General features: G+C 51.3%; 1 protein-coding gene across 5 annotated transcripts in view; it reads right to left on the minus strand.

Annotated features, from left to right (window-relative positions):
• Positions 1-5,866: 5,866 nt before the first annotated feature.
• The window catches only part of PDE4B (phosphodiesterase 4B), a 174,225-nt gene continuing 160,533 nt past the window's right edge, over positions 5,867-19,558 (minus strand). For 4 of the 5 annotated variants that reach the window (XM_030278531.4, XM_030278532.4, XM_030278533.4 and 1 more), the window contains 9 exons: positions 17,879-17,972; positions 15,113-15,291; positions 14,590-14,688; positions 14,297-14,461; positions 13,980-14,079; positions 13,109-13,263; positions 12,890-13,012; positions 11,348-11,530; positions 5,867-7,889 (listed from right to left, as the gene is read on the minus strand). In XM_030278531.4, coding sequence (XP_030134391.4) covers positions 7,524-7,889; positions 11,348-11,530; positions 12,890-13,012; positions 13,109-13,263; positions 13,980-14,079; positions 14,297-14,461; positions 14,590-14,688; positions 15,113-15,291; positions 17,879-17,972 — 1,464 coding nt within the window. In that variant the 3' untranslated portion in view covers positions 5,867-7,523. Of the gene's footprint in view, positions 7,890-11,347; positions 11,531-12,889; positions 13,013-13,108; positions 13,264-13,979; positions 14,080-14,296; positions 14,462-14,589; positions 14,689-15,112; positions 15,292-17,878; positions 17,973-18,641; positions 19,444-19,558 lie in introns of those variants that run through there. The other variant, XM_030278534.4, reaches the window with a different exon arrangement.

The following is a 19,558-nucleotide window of genomic DNA, read 5'->3' on the forward strand; positions in this document are numbered from 1 at the left end:
ATATATGAGAAAACAAATCCCTAAATATATATATATATATGGGAAAATAAATATAGATATATATGGGAAAATAAATCCCTATATATATATACATATGGGAAAATAAAACCCTACATATATATGTGAAAATAAATCCCTATATATATATACACATATATATATATTTATTTTCCCATATATATGGGATATATATAGGGATATATATTGGAAAAATAAATCCCTATATATATACACATTTGGGGAAATTAATCCCTATATATATATATATATACACACACACACATATGGGAAAATAAAACCCTATACATATATGAGAAAATAAATTCCCAAATATATATATATGGGAAAATGAATATAGATATATATGGGAAAATAAACCCCTTTATATATATATACATATGGGAAAATAAAACCCTACATATATATGTGAAAATAAATCCCTATAGATATATATACACATATATATATATTTATTTTCTCATATATATGGGATATATATAGGGATATATATGGGAAAAATAAATCCCTATATATACATACATATGGGAAAATCAATCCCTATATATATACATATACACATATGGGAAAATAAAACCCTATACATATATGAGAAAATAAATCCCCAAATATATATATATGGGAAAACAAATCTAGATATATATGGGAAAAGAAATCCCTACATATAAATGGGAAAATAAATCCTTGGCTCCCAAGCATCCCACAACCCACTGAGCCACCTCAGGGACAATTCCCATGGAAAGCCCCGGAAACCTCCAGCAGCTCCCGAGGGAGAGGCACCAGGAGCTGCAGCTACACATGAAGCCAGGGGCCTGAAGATTTCAAAAAATCAAATAAAAAGAAATAAAACCCCAAATAAACGCGGCAGAGAATGAGTCAGGGCTGCGTTACTCATCCACGGCTCCGTGTGAGGGCACCGGGATTTGCTAAATAAAAACCCACCCTGGGCATGGGCACACCCCGGCCTGGGGCTGCCAGGGGCTGCTGGCATCGCCCCCGGCTGGATCCCGGGAATTCAGCCCCGGGAAAGCCAACTGCCAGGGGACAATTGCCATGGGAAATCCATGGGAACAGCCCCAGCTCATCCCAAACATGGGAAATCCATGGGAACAACCCCCAGATCATCCCAAACATGGGAAATCCATGGGAACAGCTCCCAGCTCATCCCAAACATGGGAAATCCATGGGAACAGCCCCTACAAACCCACAGCTCATCCCAAACATGGGAAATCCATGGGAACAGCCCCCAGCTCATCCCAGGGATGGGAAATCTATGGGAACAGCCCCCAGCTCATCCCAAACATGGGAAATCCATGGGAGCAGCCCCCAGCTCATCCCAAACATGGGAAACCCATGGGAACAGCCCCTACAAACCCACAGCTCATCCCAAACATGGGAAATCCATGGGAACAGCCCCTACAAACCCACAGCTCACCCCAAACATGGGAAATCCATGGGAACGGCCCCCAGCTCATCCCAAACACGGGAAATCCATGGGAGCAGCCCCCAGCTCATCCCAAACAGGGACAGCGAGGGTGGCACCCCCGTGTGCCAGCTGGGCCACCAAACCCCAGGTTTTGGCCAGCAGGGACCTCTGCCAGGGTGATCCAGAGGGGACCGAGCTGTGCCCCGGGGCACAGAGGAGAGGGTCCCACCCCCTCAGATCCCCCCGCAGCCCCAAAATCCCAAAGGAATCCCGGCACACCCCACAGGGGATCCCACCTGCTCCTGCTCCGGCTCCAGGATCGCCCCCGACCCCACCTCCCCCCTGATAAGCGGGGACTAATTAGGGTAATTAATCAGCACCACCCCCATGGGCACCAGCTGCGGCTGCCCCGGGGTGCTCCAGAAGGTTGAGAATTGATTAATCCTTTATTCTTCGGAACGGAGCTTTGGTCTCATTTAGGTGAAAATTCGCAGTTGTGTAAAGAAATCCAGAGAAACCAATTCTGCCCCGACATAATCCCGAGCTCCAGGAATGCCCACGGAGCCTTTCATTAACATTTATTTTGTCTTTGGGTATCGGCCTGATCACTTTTGGGTCTGTCTGCTTGTTCCAATAGAGAACAATTCTTCTTAAAATTAAATAAGAAAGAATTCTTCTTAAAATTAATTTATTCCCGGAAAAGAAACGGGGTGGGGAGGGGAGGGCGGTGCTGGGAAACATCTGGGGCAGCAAGGGCAGAGGGAGACCTGGAGCTTCTGCCTCCAGCTGTGCAGGGCTCCAGCTGTGCAGGGACCCAGCTGTGCAGGATTCCAGCTGTGCGGGGCTCCAGCTGTGCCAGATTCCAGCTGTGCCCGGCTCCGCCGTGTCCCCGGAGCGGTCGTTCCCCGTTCCCGGGGCACTCCCCGGGCTGCGCAGCGCCGGGAGCTCGGCAGATGGAGCTGTGCAGCTGCGCAGGGCCGGGCCGGGGCCGGACAGATGTGCGGGGACAGGATGGGGCTGGACAGATGTGCAGGGACCGGACAGATGTGCGGGGGCCGGGCAGATGTGTGGGGGCTGGGCAGATTTGCAGGGGCTGGACAGATGTGCGGGGGCTGGACAGATGTGCGGGGGCCGGGCAGATGTGCAGGGACAGGATGGGACTGGACAGATGTGCGGGGGCTGGACAGATGTGCGGGGACAGGATGGGGCTGGACAGATGTGCAGGGACCGGGCAGATGTGCGGGGGCCGGACAGATGTGCGGGGGCCGGGCAGATGTGCGGGGGCTGGGCAGATGTGCAGGGGCTGGGCAGATGTGCAGGGGCTGGGCAGATTTTCAGGGGCTGGGCAGATGTGCAGGGACAGGATGGGGCCGGACAGATGTGCAGGCCCGGACAGATGTGCCTGTGCCCCCTGGCGCTGCCGTGCCCCCTGGGCCCACCCTGCTCCTGTCCCCAGCAGCGCAGGGACAGGGGTGGGGACGGTGCCACGCCAGGGTGGCAGAACCCCCCCAGCAGCGGGGCCTGGGGACAGGGACACCTCGGGAATGGGAATTCTTGGCTTTGGGCTCCTCGTGTCACCCCAAAAGGGACGTTTGGGAGAGCGAAAACACCCAAACCCATCCTAAAGCCATCAGCTGTGTGCCCCCAGTGTCCCCAGTGTCCCCAGGGCCAGACTGGCTGTCCCATCGCCCCCTCCCATGGAAGCCGCTGCTGCCAGGAGCCCTCGGCCCCGTTCCAGCGCCGATAAAATCTGCGCTTTGTGCGCTGCCCCGGCTCCTTCCTGTTTTGGACTGCACAACTGTCAGAGCTTCACTTTTTCATTTCTCTCTTCTCATCCGCGGCAGCTCCAGCTGAACTCTGCTCCAGCGGCCCCCAAATCCCCTGGGCTGGCCGGGAGCTCCCGGCGCTCTGCAGATCCCCCTGACCGTGTCCCCAAGTGCCACATCCGTGTGGATTTTAAATCCCTCCAGGATGGGGACCCAGCACTGCCCTGGGAGATGTGCCAGTGCCTGGCCACCCTTCCCATGGAGGAATTCTCCCACATATCCAACCTAAACCTCCCCAGGTGCCACCTGAGGTCATTTTGTCCTGTCCCTTGTCCTGGCTGTGTCACACATCACTGTGTCAACTCCCAGGGAATGGGGGAAAAAGGACATGGAAATCCAGCTGCACCCCCAGGAGAGCAGGCTGAGCTGGGAAAAAGCAGCAGGGCTGGTTTATTATTTTATTCCTCTGCAGCTCAGTCTCCATGAACGACGCTGACCTCGGCTCAGAAGTTTCCTGGCGGTGTCAGGGGCTCTGTGGGACCCTTGTCCCCCTGCCCTGGGAAGGGCTGGATCTGCTCCCACTGCTCACCCCTGGCATTGCTGCCCTGGGTGCGTTTAGGGCTGGTGGAAATCCCCCTGAAATCCCAACTCCATGGCCTCAGTGGGAAACGATGTCCTTGGGGACAAGGCCAGCTGTCACCTGGGTGACATCTGTGGCTAACGGTGGCTGCCCCAACCCAGGGACCTGGGAAGGATGAGCTGGGGTGGAGTGGGATGGTTTAAATTAAAAAGGGAGAGATTTAATTGGGATATTGATAAGGAATTGTTCCCTAGGAGGGTGGGCAGGGGCTGGGATGGAATTCCCAGAGCAGCTGTGGCTGCTCCTGGATCCTGGCAGTGCCCAAGGCCAGGCTGGACAGAGCTTGGAGCAGCCTGGGACAGTGGGAGGTGTCCCTGCCACGGCAGAGGTGGCACTGGGTGGCCTTTAAGGTCCTTCCAACCCAAACCAATTCCGGGATTCTGCTAATCCACTGGGAAAGACAAATCACTACCGGCCCTTCAAGGAGTTTATACCAAGGAATTTCCACCAAGGAGGTTCAGAGGTTGGAACCCCGGGAAAATCCCCCAGGATCCAGGGGCTGAAGGTCCTTCACCTCCTCGGAGCGGCGGATCAGGGAAAGGCAGCGGAGCCGCTGGCCTGGCACAGGATGTTTTTTACTGGAAAGTCGCTCGGTTTGGGTCAGGCCGGGACATGAAAGCTCCGCGGGCCGGGCCCTGCGCGGTCACCGCTTCCCGTCTGCGCTCGCCTTCCTGTCGCCGCCGCTGCCACCGCAGGAAGGACGAGGCCCCGGCGGGCCAGGGATGGTGGCAGAGCCACCCGAGAGCTCCTCTGCACCGGGGATGGAGCCTCTGGGGATGGCCATGGGAATTCTGGGGATGGCATGGGAATTCTGGGGATGACCACGGGAATTCTGGGCTTAGGACGTTGGAGGTTTTGGGTTTAGGACACTGGAGGTTCTGGGTTTAGGACGTTGGAGGTTCTCGGTTTAGGACATTGGAGGTTTTGGGTTTCAGACATTGGAGGTTCTGGGTTTCAGACATTGGAGGTTCTGGGTTTAGGACATTGGAGGTTCTGGGTTTAGGATTTTGGAGGTTCTGGGTTTAGGATGTTGGAGGTTCTGGGTTTAGGACATTGGAGGTTCTGGGTTTCAGACATTGGAGGTTCTGGGTTTAGGATGTTGGAGGTTCTGTGTTTAGGATTTTGGAGGTTCTGGGTTTAGGACATTGGAGGTTCTGGGTTTAGGACATGGGAGGTTTTGGGTTTCGGACATTGGAGGTTCTGGGTTTAGGACATTGGAGGTTCTGGGTTTAGGATGTTGGAGGTTTTGGGTTTAGGACACTGGAGGTTTTGGGTTTAGGACATTGAAGGTTTTGGGTTTAGGACGTTGGAGGTTCTGGGTTTAGGACGTTGGAGGTTCTGGGTTTAGGACATTGGAGATTCTGGGTTTAGGACATTGGAGGTTCTGGGTTTAGGATGTTGGAGGTTCTGGGTTTAGGACAGGGGAGGTTCTGGGTTTAGGACGTTGGAGGTTCTGGACTTCAGCCATGGGAGGTTCTGGGTTTCAGACATTGAAGGTTCTGGGACATTGGAGGTTCTGGGTTTAGGATGTTGGAGGTTCTGGGTTTAGGATGTTGGAGGTTCTGGGTTTAGGACATTGGAGGTTCTGGGTTTAGGACATGGGAGGTTTTGGGTTTAGGACGTTGGAGGTTCTGGGTTTAGGACATTGGAGGTTCTGGGTTTAGGACACTGGCGGTTCTGGGTTTAGGACATTGGAGGTTCTGGGTTTAGGACAGAGGAGGTTTTGGGTTTCAGCCATTGGAGGGTTTGGGGTTTGGCTCCAGGAGTGTTCTGAGCTGTGGGAGGTCTTTGGGTGTGGGAGGTTTTGGATTTTGGCCAAAGGAAGGTTCTGGATTTCAGCCATCAGAGGGGTTTGTGTTTTGGCCACATCAGGGTTCTGGGGTTTGGCCCCAGGAGGGTTCTGGGACGGAGCCATAGGGGAATTCTGGGTTTGGAGGGTCCCATTTTCTGTCCCCTGAGCAGTGGTGACACGGCCCACGCTGTCTTGTAGACAAAAGCCCCCTGAAGAGCCGCAGGCTGGGTCATGCTTTCATTTATTCACTTCATATAAAAATCTCTTAAGAATGCGTCTGAACACAATATAGAATACTATAACATACATAGTGTGAAACTTTGGGGAACAATAAAATAACCACCTGGAACAATGCAGTGTTCAACAGACAAACAAACCCATTGATCATGCACAACTGTGCTATTGTCATGAACTAATTAGTCACGAGTTGGACCAAAAAGCTTGAAACATATTTTACAAACTGAGATTGACACCGCTCACGATGCCGGACAAGCTTTGTCAGAGGAAGTTTCACAGCACAATTATTACATCAGTTCACATTTTTTGTTTTTGTCATAGAGATTCACATTGGGTTGTTCAGAAGTTGGAACATTGTGACATTGAACAGCCGGCCCGGGCGTGGGGAGCTCTTTGTTCGGTTCCCTGTCCCCGCGTTCCTGGCCAATTCCCAAATTCGCTGCCCTGGGATGCGGTGTCCCCTCCCCACGGGCGGCTGCCACCCGAATGCCCTTCCTGGGTTGTGTCTGTCTCCTCAGCTATGTTCAGGTTCTTGGACTTTATGCAATACAAAAGGCTACAAGAAAAAAAGGCAACTCTTATTCTGAGTTTTCTACCCCATTAACATCGCCGCCGACAGGCGATGCTAATTCATATAAATTAATAACTTACAAAACATTACAGTATGTACAGTAGGTAATAAATACACTGTTATAAACAGTAATGGAGGTGGTAGAGCTCGAGGCAGTGCAGGAGGAGGAGGATGGTGGACCTAAACCTAGGGAAGGTGGACGAGAGGCCAGAGAAACACAAATATCCGAGCGTGCAAATTCCAGGGAGCTGCCGAGGGGGAAGGCGTGTCACACACCGCCTTGCCACGCTTACTCAGGGATGGACTGAGCTGTGCCAGGGATAAAAAAACCTGCCCTCTGTCCTGCTCACCACAAACCCAAACCCCAGGGAGGAAAAGAATTCCCGCTGTTCCCAGCGAGGGAACGGTGCATGACGGCACCGGGTGACTCCCAACGGGTCACCGGGGGGATTAAGAACACACTGAAGGTGCAGTAATGCAAAGCAGAGGGTTTCCCCTTCTGTTTAGTCTGTCAAAGTGATTAACTGCGATAAAGTGACAGGTATTGCCCACGAAAAAAAAGGAAGACTGCTTCTGGTAACAGGAAGAATCCAAAAAGTAGCCGTCAATTCCAAACACCTTGTGTCGCTTTTGAACTACCAAGCTCCGCGTGTTGAATTAAGAGACTCTTGAAAAGACATGAAAGTGTTTACAAAGAAGGCACACAGGTCTGCAGACAGGTGGACAGGTTGGATATGAGTTATTGATCAGTAGTTTCTATCAGTCTAACTGGTATAAACTCCAAAACTAACAGTATAAAATCTCTCAGTTGTGTGTCAGCGCCGCCTCGGCCCGACCCAAGCCAGCTCCAGGACAACGCGGTGCTCTCGGCTGACGAGGCTCAAACCACAAGGCAAATCACCCGTGCATTTCCTGAGCAACATTCCCTACCCCATCTGTAACCCTGACTCCAATCTCAAGCAGCTGGAGGATCTGCCAGCCCCGTGGAGAGGCTCAGCCCCGGCTGCAGAGGCTGTCGGAGGCCGCTCGCAAGCTCCGCAAGTGTTAAAAGCCACTCCCGCGGGGCCAGGCCATTATGTGTCCACAGGAGACGTGTCTTCTGTCACAATCTCGATGGTGGCCTCCCTCTGGGGCTCCTCCTCCCCGGGCTGGGCCACGCAGAGCGTCTCTGTATTGCTGAAGTAGCCGAGGCTCTCGCCGTCCTTCTCGGGCCCGTCCGAATCCTCCTCCTCCAGCGTCAGTTCAAACTGGAACTTCTCCATCAGGCCCTGGCAGTCCTGGCCCCGCTCCTCCAGGGGAGGGGATGGGCTCTGAGGTATCATGCTCTGGTACCAGTTCCTGTTGTCCTCCAGAGTGTCCAGGATGTCCTGGGCGTCGGGCTGCACCAGGTCAGCCCACGTCTCCCAGAGCGGATGGACGATGTAGTCGATGAATCCCACCTGGAAAACAAAGGGACACACACACTTAGGGCAAGGGAATAACCTGCACAAGGTGCACGTCTGAAAAGTTCATATTGTATTTGTTTTACAAGCAAAATCTCCAAACCAGCAGAGCCTGATGCAGACACCATTGTCTGACACCCAGAGCTGCGCCCACCCACGGCGCTGGGTTGGGCTGATGTCCTGTCCGAAATCAAACCTTGGCTGAAGTGTCACTAAAAGCAGGAGCCAGAAGGAAATTCAGGGGACAGAGCCCTGGGCTGACCCCCCAGTGTGGGCAGCAGGAAAGGAGAGATCCTGCTCCTCTGCCATGCCCAGGTGAGGCCCCACCTGCAGGGCCAACATCAGGAACATGTGGAGCCCAGAGGGACCCCCGGAGCTGCTGCAGGGCTGGAGCCCCTCTGGAGCCAGGCTGGGAGAGCTGGGGGGGCTCCCCTGGAGAGGAGAAGGATCCAGGGAGAGCTCAGAGCCCCTGGCAGGGCCTGGAGAGGGACTGGGGACAAGGATGGAGGGACAGGACACAGGGAATGGCTTCACTGCCAGAGGGCAGGGATGGGTGGGAGATTGGGAATTGGGAATTGTTCCTTGGGAGGGGCTGGGATGGAGTTCCCAGAGCAGCTGTGGCTGCCCCTGGATCCCTGGCAGTGTCCCAGGCCACGTTGGATGGGTTTGGAGCAGCCTGGGACAGTGGGAGGTGTCCCTGCCACGGAGCTGGAACTGGATGGGGCTCTCAGCACTGAGACTCTGCTCCTCTCAGACACAATTCCCAGGTGGCTGGGGACAAGACTGATGCATTTATGGCCCTATCCCAGGATTCCCACAGGACCAACATCTGGGAATACCCCAGTGCTCCCAAGGGGGGCAGCCTTTATGGGCTGAAGTTCCAGCTTTGGTTGTATTTTCCTGTGGGATGCAGTTTGTGCCTATCCCAAACTGTTCCACGATCCTGCACTTTCAACATTCCTGTTTTCCTCCTGCCCCCTGCCCAAGCAGCCCCGTGAGAGATTTCCTTGGGAAGAGCACGGCCAGCGGGGCTGGCCGCTCGTTGTTGGAACTCAAAATGTCCCTCAGACATTTTTGGAGGTTCCAGGCCCAGGTCAGAAGCATTTGAGACCCTGGCAGGCAGCTGGAAACAGCTGTGATTTTGGGTTTGAGCCATGGAATGATTTACCAACCTTGCAGGAAGAACAAGAAGTCACAAAAGTTTAGATATTATAGCAGAAGTAGTCACAAAGTAGAGGGAAGAATTTTTGAGTGCTGTACAGGGGGTTTTGGTTTTGTACATGGGGGTCAGAAGTTTTAAGATGGAGGGATTTGGGCCTGCCCTGTCCTCCCTCTTTCTCCTTCCTTCCCTCCATGTTCTTGGTGATGTTGGCACTCACAGGTTGGTTTAGAGTAGAAAGGCACCATTTAATATAGGTAATAGGCATTGGGGAAAAACTGTAAACTGTAACATGTAATGTGCCATATAAAAGACAGCAGGAGCCCTGGGCAGGGAGAGAGAAGAAGAAATTAGGGGACAGAGAGGATGTCAGGGTGTGTGTGTGCCTCTGCCTGAGCTGTGAGCAAACCACAGCAGCTCCAGAAGAAAATCTTTTAGATAACTTGCAATAAACTGCCTTAAGACCGAACAGCAGAGACTGCTGAGCCTTTCTTTGGAAGTTGGGTTGGAGGAGAGACTTTTCCAGCACTCGGAGCTCTGGCAGCTCAGCCCGGGAATGCTGCCTGGCCCCGCGGGGCGACGTTCCAGGCTGGAAAGAGTGAGGGATGCTCGGCCCTTCCGCTGAGCTCAGCCCTGCCGCGCTGCTCTGACTCAGGGAGGAACCAGGGCCGGGATGGAGCCGGCGGAACGGCCATAAAGGGCATCGGAACTCTTCCGTCTGCCCCACGGCTTTGTGTGGAGCAGGGAAAAGGCTCTCCCAGGAGCCGGGCGCAGATGTTTGCTTTGGAATCGCTGCCGGCTCCCTCAGACACAACAGGATGTCAATAGCACCGTCAGCATCCAGTTGGAACGGGCTCCAGGGAAAGGTGGTGAAAAGTTCCTGCTGTGCTGGGAAAAAGAGACTTTGGGGTGGTTGGAACCCGAAATGTTCCATGGCTCCACGGTGCCGATGGGTGAGAATCAGCACTCGTTTCTTTAAAATCATTGTTTTGGGTAACTGCTCCTTTAAAATCATCCCAATTCATGGAATAATTGGCTGCAAGGCTCAGTGCTTATCCTAAAATATTGAGAGGGCATCTCAAGTTTTGAAATATTTGCATATTATTTTTTAATCCACTCCTTGTTTCCCTCCGGCACGGACACACCGCTTCCCTTTCTCCTTTGCCATTCCAAAATGGACATTTTGTACAATTCCTGTCTTTTCTGCACAGCAAAAATGGCATTTGGAAACCCCCAGCATGGACACGCCACCTCCCTTTCTCCTTTGCCATTCCAAGATGGACATTTTGTACAATTCTTGTCTTTTCTGCACGGCAAAAATGGCATTTTGAAGCCTCTGGGAAGTGCAGATGTGAAGCAAAGAATGAATTGGAGCTCACATGTGGAGCACATGGGCAAGGCTGGCTGAAGGATTCATTTCTTGTTAGGTTAAGAAATCCGACAGATTTTTCCAACGAAATCACCACGCGGTTGAGTGAATAATTTTGAAAGCACTTGGCCGAGCCCGAGAGGACATTTGGAAATAATTATCATCAATTTTGTTACTTATTCAAGCTGAAAAACCTCAGTGATGACTTGCTGGAGTCATTCAAAAACAACAACCAAGACAGCATTATATAAAGGCTGGAATCTGTTTGGACAAACATAAATTCCTGGTTTCATTCCAGATTATCCAGGCGAAATTTTATGGCCTGTGCTACGCAGGTCAGAACAAAATCTGACCTTGAAACCATTGTATGAATCAGAACTAGGGATGAGCCAGTTCATCCCAAAAAAAAAAAAAAAAAAAAGAGGCAAATGCAGCTCCTTTTAGGTTTTGCAGGGACATAAACGAGTATTTCTGGGATTCACCCTGCACAGGGCAGCTCCAAAAGCCTCTGATTCAACTGGACATGTGCACCGCAGGATTGTCCTGGATAAGGAGTGACAGACAGGGATTTGCAGGGGGATCTGGGTGGGAGAAGCTCCCAGTGCTCCAGATCAGTGGTACAACCCTGGTGGGGTGAGGAGGGAGCGAGGGCAGGACAGGCTGGGCAGGGTGGGCAGGGCAGAACTGCCCTTTCCAGCCTGGGGAACAAAAGGATCCAGCTCCCTCTGGAAAGTGGGACACGAGCAGGGCACGAGGAGGTGCCAGGGGGATGGAGAGGAGCTGGAAGGGCCTGCCCAGGCTGTGAGAGCCCCGGGCACAGCTGGATGTCAGGGTGGATCAGCAGCCACGCTCTGAGCCGCTGCCTCCTCAGCTGAGTTCTGGCCCTGCTTTGAAATGCAGGGAGAGCTGCAGCTCAGGGCCAATTACCTGGGATTTTTCCACGGAGGCCGTGTGTTTGTCACACATGGGGCTGATTTCCATGCCTCTCTCCCTCTCCTTGTCCCCCTGCTGGAAGAACTCCTCCATGATCCTGTCCGTCCACTGCCGGTACAGCTCCAGAGACTTGGTGGGATTGCTCAGGTCTGCACAGTGCACCATATTCCGGAGAACCTGCAATCACATCCATCAGGGAGCTCGTGAAATCAGCTGCAAAAAGAGCAGGCTTTGGAGATGGATCTGCAGAACATTGCACCAGAAGATTCTCTGGTTATGAAACAGACCATAAAAACATCCGAAACGTTGCGTGGTAGCACGTTAAAGAGCTGGAGCTGCTGGAGAGAGCCCAGAGCAACCCCTGGAGCTGCTGCAGGGCTGGAGCCCCTCTGGAGCCAGGCTGGGAGAGCTGGGGGGGCTCCCCTGGAGAGGAGAAGGATCCAGGGAGAGCTCAGAGCCCCTGGCAGGGCCTGGAGAGGGGCTGGGGACAAGGCAGGGAGGGACAGGACACATGGAATGGCTGTGAGCTGGAATAAGGTAAATTTAGGTGGGATATTGGGAAGGAATTCCTGGCTGGGAGAGTGGGGAGGGGCTGGAACAGAATTCCCAGAGCAGCTGCAGCTGCCCCTGGATCCCTGGAATGTCCAAAGCCAGGCTGGAGGGGTTTGGAGCAGCCTGGGACAGTGGGAGGCGTTGGGTGGGATGGGATGAATTTGAAGTCGCTCCCAACCCAAACCAGTCAGGAATTCTGTGATTCCATCTCCATGGCTCCAAAGTGCTCACACAGCCCAAGCCTCACACCTGGAGCAGTTGTGGAAGTGTCAGTGACTTCACACGGGTTTGTTTGGGGATCCAGCTGCTTCCCAACATTCAAAACCCACTTCCACGCTCTCAGGGAAAGAGGTGAAATGCTCCCACTTCGTGGAATGAGTAATATCCCTTCCACACAGGCACAGAACGGGCCTGACTAAGTGGCCACAAGGATTTATGCAGCACCAGAGTGTTTGATATAAAAAATTTACAGGGTTTTCCCAGGAGCCTGCTCTTAAGGAGTTGGTCATTGCAGCAGAGAGCAGAGCAGGATGTGTCAGGTCCTGCTCACTGCACAGCCCTGCTCCAGCACTTCTGGGCACTTCTGCAAACCCAGGATCCAATTACTGAGGGAACAGACTGTCCAGCAGGAATTCCAGCTCACTCTGAGGTGCTTTAGATGTGAAGTTCCAAATTAAATTCTTCTAACAGGAGAAACAAATGGGAGAAGGCAGCAAGGAAATTTAGGAGTTCTCAAAAACTGACCTCAGAATGTGCCATGTTTGCAGTTCCAGGTGTTAAAAAACCCCTAATTTCGGGTTAACACCTAAAAAATAACAGCTAAAAATTTGGGACCGCCTTGTGCTTCTTTTTAGTGCAGAAGGAAATGACTGCTGAGAATTCAGCTTCTCTGTGTGATTAATTTCAAAGCCACAGCAAAACCAGGAGTGTGGCTTCTTCATCCTGGCCAAAACACCCCAAATCCAGGGAATTTGGCTGCCTCACCTGTATTCTGTCCGTGTAGTTGTCCAGAAGGAGAACTCCTGAACTGGTCACCTTCTTAGTTTCCACCATAGTCTTCAGATCAGCCAACAGACTCATGTGCTTGGACATATCAGTGGCCAACACCTTTCCAGAAAGGGGGGGAAAAAACAGGATTTCAGGAGGGGAGGGCACAAAAAATGACCATTTTTGGTTCAGAAGAGGAGGAGGGAGTGGCCATACCATGTCAATCACCATCTTCCTGAGGGTCTGGCGCTGCTTCTTGGTCAGGTTCTGGAAGATGTCACAGTGCTCCTCCTGGAGCAGCTTGAAGCCCACGGCCAGGTGGTGGTTCTCCAGCACGGATTCGTCGTTGTACATCAGGGCCAGCTCGGAATCTGAGCAAGGAACACCAAATGTGGGACTCCAGGCTGGGAAATCTGAGGTTTCCAACAGCCAAGAGGAGCCTTGTTCTGGGCACCGAAAGGTTTTAGTGAGGGAAAGTTTCTTTTCCCATCCCTGGAAGGGTCCAGGGCCAGGCTGGATGGGGTTTGGAGCAGTCTGGTCCTGGGGAAGTGTCCCTGCCCATGGAATACTGGATGATTTTAGCGTTCTGGGATTCTTTTTAGCTCCATGAGTGACAGCCCCAGCCTTTGCTCAGTCCCAGTGACAAAATAATGCTCAGTTGACTCAGTTACAAGTCACTGGCAACAGAATCCTGTAAAAAATCCTTCCCAAAACACAACAATCCCTATATTTTGGAACCCAGATCTGTGCTGAGCCTGTGGCAGAACACAGCACGAAGGCCAATATTTGGCTTTCTGGTTGTCAATAGCAATAGGATTATTTCTCTTATCTTAATGGTAAAGTTTGCACTTTTGCAGAGTTATTATGTGTTAGCAAGTAGTAAATATTGACTTTACAAATTGTGCTACAATGGTTCCCTTTGTCAGGGATTGCATTTTAATTCCTGCTTGAGCCCAAAATGTCTCACTCCTCTGCTGCGCTGTGTTTTGAGAGGGCAGCACAGCCTGCAAGTTGTCATTGGTGGCGGGTAAAAAGCATTCCCGTTGCTTTTGGGGTGAAATTCTGAGGGATTCAGAACAAAACTCACTTGTGTTAATCAGGAATTGATTGGAGACCCCGGGGTGATCCACGTCATGGATTGCAGCTGCGAAAATGGCAGCGAGGATTTCCAGATCCGTGAAGACGGCCTAGGATGGAGCAACAGGAGCCTGTCAGAGGGGCAGTGGGCAGGCTGATTGAGGGCAGCAAATTGTGCTGTTTCCATTGTTTTCTGGGACAAGGCAGGGCAGAAAGGTGAGGGTGAAACACAGATCCCACATGCTGAGGTTTCCTAACGAAGGGAGCGCCCGGCAGAGCCAGCGGTGCCCACCCCACGGTGAAAACCAAGGCAAGCAGGGCACTCACATCCAGGGCAGGGGTGGAGAGCAGCACGTGGGTGGACTGGGCCACGTCAGCAGCGTGCAGACTGTTGTGGTAGGCCACATCTGAGTGGTAGTGGTCCTCCAGGGTCATCATGTACGTCACGAACGTGTCCGACGAGATCTTGAAGGTTTTCAGCAGATCCCGCTCCTGAGGGGGCAGAGCACAAACACCAAGCTGAGGTCAGCCCAGGCAGCACCAGGCAGGGGGGCAGAGGGGATTTGGGCATGGGAATTCTGCTGGGAGCAGCAGGGAGGCTGCACTGCAGGAATACACACCTGGAATATGGCGTACATGATGCAGGTCAGCGGGCGGTTGTGGGAATACCTGGCCACGTTGAAGATGTTGAGGCCCCACTTATTCAGGTCTTCCAGCTCCTTTGGAGAGCACCAAAAAATAATGGTTGGAATGGTTTTTCCAGGCAACTCTGCATTTGCCCCAAAAGTTCACAAATATGCAAATGTAATGGTTATTGTAATTATGTAAGTGCTGAATGTGTGAGCTTCATGAACACTGTGAAGCTGGTTTTGTGCCCCATAATTGCTCTCCTCGGCCTTCATCACCTTTTTTCTTTTATTTTAGGGCTGGTTTTGTGTCCCATAATTGCTCTCCTCAGCCTTCATCACCCTTTTTCTTTTATTTTAGGGCTATTTTCATGTATTTTTAAATGTAAAATATACTCTTAAGGCTAATTACAGCATTTCTCATGGGCACATCACTTCAGGGATACTAATTCCAAGGGGGGGAAAAAATCCATTCCCAGATTCCAGATTCTCCCAGAAGAGCAGGAATCTCTCCTACCTTGGCCAGGTGATCTTCCTTTTCTGTCTTCACCCCAAACCGTGAGATGCTGGTGTTGTTCAAGCTCGAGCTGTGCATCAGTTTCTTCACCCCACTGATCTGTGTCATGAGCTGCTGTTTTTTCTTCTTCTCCCTATCCTTCTGGGTGGGAGAAGGAATCTCCACATCGTTCTGCTTGTCTGGAACAGAGCAGGGGGAGGTGAGTCAGCACAGCGTGAGCTCCCAGCACATCCCCCAAAATCAGCCCTCAAACTACAGCCTCTGCTCCCCACTTCAAACCCAGGGGGTTCTGCTGATTTTGGGATACAAAAATAAATTAAAAAAAAAAAAAAACCAGTTAGAAAAGCTCTGGTTGCTCTCTTGCAGCCACTGTGTGGTTTGGGGACGCTGGGCATGTCAGGAATGTCTCTCTGGGCATGGATGTGGCACCTGGGGACATGGATGAGTGCTGGGAATGGTTGGACCCCATGATCTCCAACCTAAAAGATTCTGCGATTTTCCATGCCTGAAAGGCAGCAGGTTCTCCTCAGGGATAAATCCCAATTAATTTTATTCCCTATTTGCAGGAAAATAAAAAATATGTTCAATAACAAATTTTTTTCCCTGAATAAGGTAAAACCACATCTATTCTCCATATTTTCACTTTTAGGGTGAATACCCCCTGCTCCTAAAACCAGTAACAAATGCGTGTCACTGATCCATTAACGATTTTTCCTTTAGAAATATGTATGGAATAACATCCAAAGCACAGGCTAAATCCCTGTTGCCATTCTCAGGGAAAATCCCACCTTTAGTGCACGTGAAGAGGGCCCAAGCCTGTCTGTTTGGGAGATGTGTTTAGCAAATAAATACATCTTAAAACCACGTGGTATTCACTGCCCTACAGCTGAGTTATTAAAGCACAGGTCCAGTGGCTCATGACTTCCATCCCAGCCATTTCTCATGGATTTTACCACAACCTCTGAACACCTTGAGGACCTCCAGAGGCTTCCAGGCAGGAGTTGCTTTTTTGCCTGGGTTTAATTAAACCCCTCTGAAACCCCAAGCAGCAGCAATTAGGAGAGGAGTCATTATTCACAGCACAGCCGGGCTGACATCAGAGGGTGTTCCCTGCGTTTTGCTGAACCACCGAAGGACTTTCCTCTCCATAATCTCCTTAGCAGTGACTAAGGCAGCACCAAATGGCCATTCTGGAGCAGAAATCCCTGCTCTGTGGCACCAGTGTCCCCACGGGGGTGGCAGTGCCCCCGCTGGGCCCTCGGGTGTCTGTGGAACCTCTGCTGCTCCTCCTGCCCTTCCCAGCCCTGTCCTTGCTGGGAATGCAGGGCTGGACCCTCTGCTCCTGCTTGGAGCCTTCCCAGCCCATTTCATCACGGAATTACAGAATAAATTGGATGGGAGGCAGCTTAAAGATCAGCTGGTTCCACCCCCTGCCACGGCAGGGACATTTCCACTGTCCCAGGGTGCTCCAGCCTGGCCTGGGCACTGCCAGGGGTGTTGGGCACCTGTGCCAGGGCCTCATCCCCTCCACAGGGAACAATTCCCAATTCCCAATGTCCCATCCATCCCTGCCCTCTGGCAGTGGAAGCCATTCCCTGTGTCTGTCCCTCCTTGCCCTGATAAAATCAAAAGGCTGAATGAAGCCCCTCAATCTGCCTTTAATATCTCTGAATTATCCCCAGCTTTGGAGATAAATGAGTGTCCTCCCCACTCGCTTCTTTTTGTTTGTTTGTTCAACCTCCTCACGTGCAGACTCCTGTTATTTTGGGCGTCCATTTAATTTAATTAAATTTTAGGAAGGAAAAACCTAATTCATAAAATTAGTTACCCGTACCAGCACGACTTCCTGAAACAACTGATGATCCTTTTAAAAGCTTCCCTCATTTTTTTTTTTGAGGATGAGCAGCCAGGCTGCAGTCTGGAGAGCCTGTCCCCCTCAGCAGTGCCTGGGATGATGCTCAGGATTCAGCTGAGCAATAAAATCAATGCATCCCCACAAAGCAGCCCCAAACTTCCACAATTATTAATCCAGTGTCCTAAATGCAGGCAGCAATTCCAGCTGCAGCTGGGTATTGGAATCACTTTAAAACCCTTAATGGCAATAATTGTGTGTCACACAGGGAACGAATTCCAGCCCTTCCAGCCTCGGGGCATGAATCCCCAGCATCCACAGGCACTCAGCCTTTGGAGCTGTGGGATTCAGGGATGTCCATAAATATGAGGCTCCTCATTTTAGAAGCAAATGGTCACAAATCCTGAAGCTGCTTCCTGAGCAAATCCAATTTATTCTAACAAACGTTGACACAGAGGATCCATTCACGTCTGTGGAGCTGCGAGCTCCTACAGAATGAATGAAATGCAAAATATTCAGTTTTTCTTTTTTTTTCCCTGACTTCTAGTTGCAAAATGAGCAGATTTACACAAAGCAATGGATAAAATGTTGGGGATGATTCAACCTGAACCCCATCTCTGAAGGGGATGAACGAGGCAGCGGTGGCAGCTGGCCCTGGGTGACTTTGTCCTTTCCATAAGGTCACCGCAAAAACCCAGCATTGCATAAGGCAGCCACCAGCAGCAGCCCCAGGAATCCTCCCAGAAACATCCCAAGAATCATCCCAAGGCTGGGGAAGGAATTCCTCTGTGGCCACACTCCCCAAACAGCATTCCCCCCTCCCTGCAGCCGATTGAAGTGAAAACCCACAGAGGGGAGCAGTGACTGCTGCCCTTAACCCTTCCCCAAAAAGCAGCTGGGGCTGTGCTCCTTACCCAGGAAAGTGTTGGAAATGTACTCGGACACTTGGTTGCCGGAGCGGCTCATCTCGGACAGGTGGGTGAGCTCCCGGTTCAGCATCCTCTTGAACTGCCAGGGGGAGAGCACAGGAAAATGGCATTTTTTTATGGAATCCTCTCCCAAATCCACACCACGAGGCTCCCCCAGCCCGCAGAATTCCGGGGATATTCGGGATGGAGTCGGCGACAGATGGTTTCATTTCCACCCTGACTGGGTATTTCTTTTCAGCCCACGGGATAAATTTTCCTCTAGAGATGCTCATTAATTGTTACTGTCACAAACGAGGAGAGAACGATTCAGATAAACCTCAGGTTTTTATCTCGGGTTGAGATTCCCCATCCCTAAACCTTCTTTTGTTCTGGATTTTCTAAATTTGCTCCGTTTTGTATTAAATAGCTGCATAGCCAGAGGAGAAATACGCCCTAAATCTGAAGATCATACAGCAAAATGTGGGATTCAGGCATGATTCCCTTAGATATTCATGCTGTGATCCTGCTGATTTTATAATCCAACATTTTCACTGCTGCATCATTTTAACCTGCAACACCGAATTCCCCCCCAAAAAAAAAATGACATCCATGGACTCTGCATGCACACTACACACACGATTAGCCAAAACACACAAAAATCAGCATTTTTAAAGCGCATTTTCATCACAGAGGGTTTCTCCGAGCAAAACAGCACCAAAAAAAGCAACAACAAATCGTTAATTAATAATCCTTCAGGAATGAAACCCACCTTAATGTAACCCCAAGACACAGATAACAAATAATTGGCTTCAGGCATTTTGGAAAGCTCCTGGAAAAGCAGCGCAAATCCTCCGGGAGAAATCGCCGCTCCGAGGGGAGAGGAGCGAGTCCCAATCCCAAAAAATCAGCGTCCATGGGAGGCAGGGATCCCGCAGGGAGCGGCAGCTGCGGATTCCAGCCCGAGCATCCTCCGGCTGCCGGGGGGGATGCAGGGATGAGATCCGGGAACGCACAAAGGGATGGGAAGGAAGGGATCCGCACGGATCCAGCCGCGTGCCGGGAAGCGCGGGGGGGATTTGGGGGATTTGGGAATTTGGGATCAGCTCCTGAAGGGGGTTCCCATTCCGTGAGAGCCCGGCTCAGCTGAGCGGGGAAGTGATGCTGACTCTGCCAACACAGCCATGTTTTATGGGGAAATTAAAATGGAGGAAGCTCCGGGAATATTTAAATAAGGGGGGAAAAGCAAGCAGCAGTCTCCTCTCCATTCCTGCTTTGCTTTAATGCTGTTCCCTACAGAGACTCAAAATATTCCCAGCTGGATTTTTAAAAGCGTTTTTCACGTTTTCAGCGCGATCGGGTTTTTCCTCCTCTGTGGTAAAGGGCAAAATGCAGCAATGCAGCAAAATGTCCCTTCCCAAACTGAAATACCCTTCAGACAAGAGGTATAAAAAATAACCACCTTAAATCTGTAACTGCAATTCATAAATTCATACGTTCATTCTTAAAAGAATGCATCTGTCATGTCCCTGCCCAAGGCAGGGGGTGGAACAAGAGGAGCGTTAAGGTCCTTCCCAACCCCAACCCCTGTGATTCACCACCCAGACTTCAATATTTCATCAGTTCTGCAGATTTTGTTGCAAGCAGACAAGCAATCCCTTTATGAGGAAGCTGGAGGTGTCCTTGAGG

The sequence above is a fragment of the Taeniopygia guttata genome, chromosome 8 (assembly GCF_048771995.1).
Source record: "Taeniopygia guttata chromosome 8, bTaeGut7.mat, whole genome shotgun sequence".
NCBI classification, from domain to species: Eukaryota; Metazoa; Chordata; class Aves; order Passeriformes; family Estrildidae; genus Taeniopygia; species Taeniopygia guttata.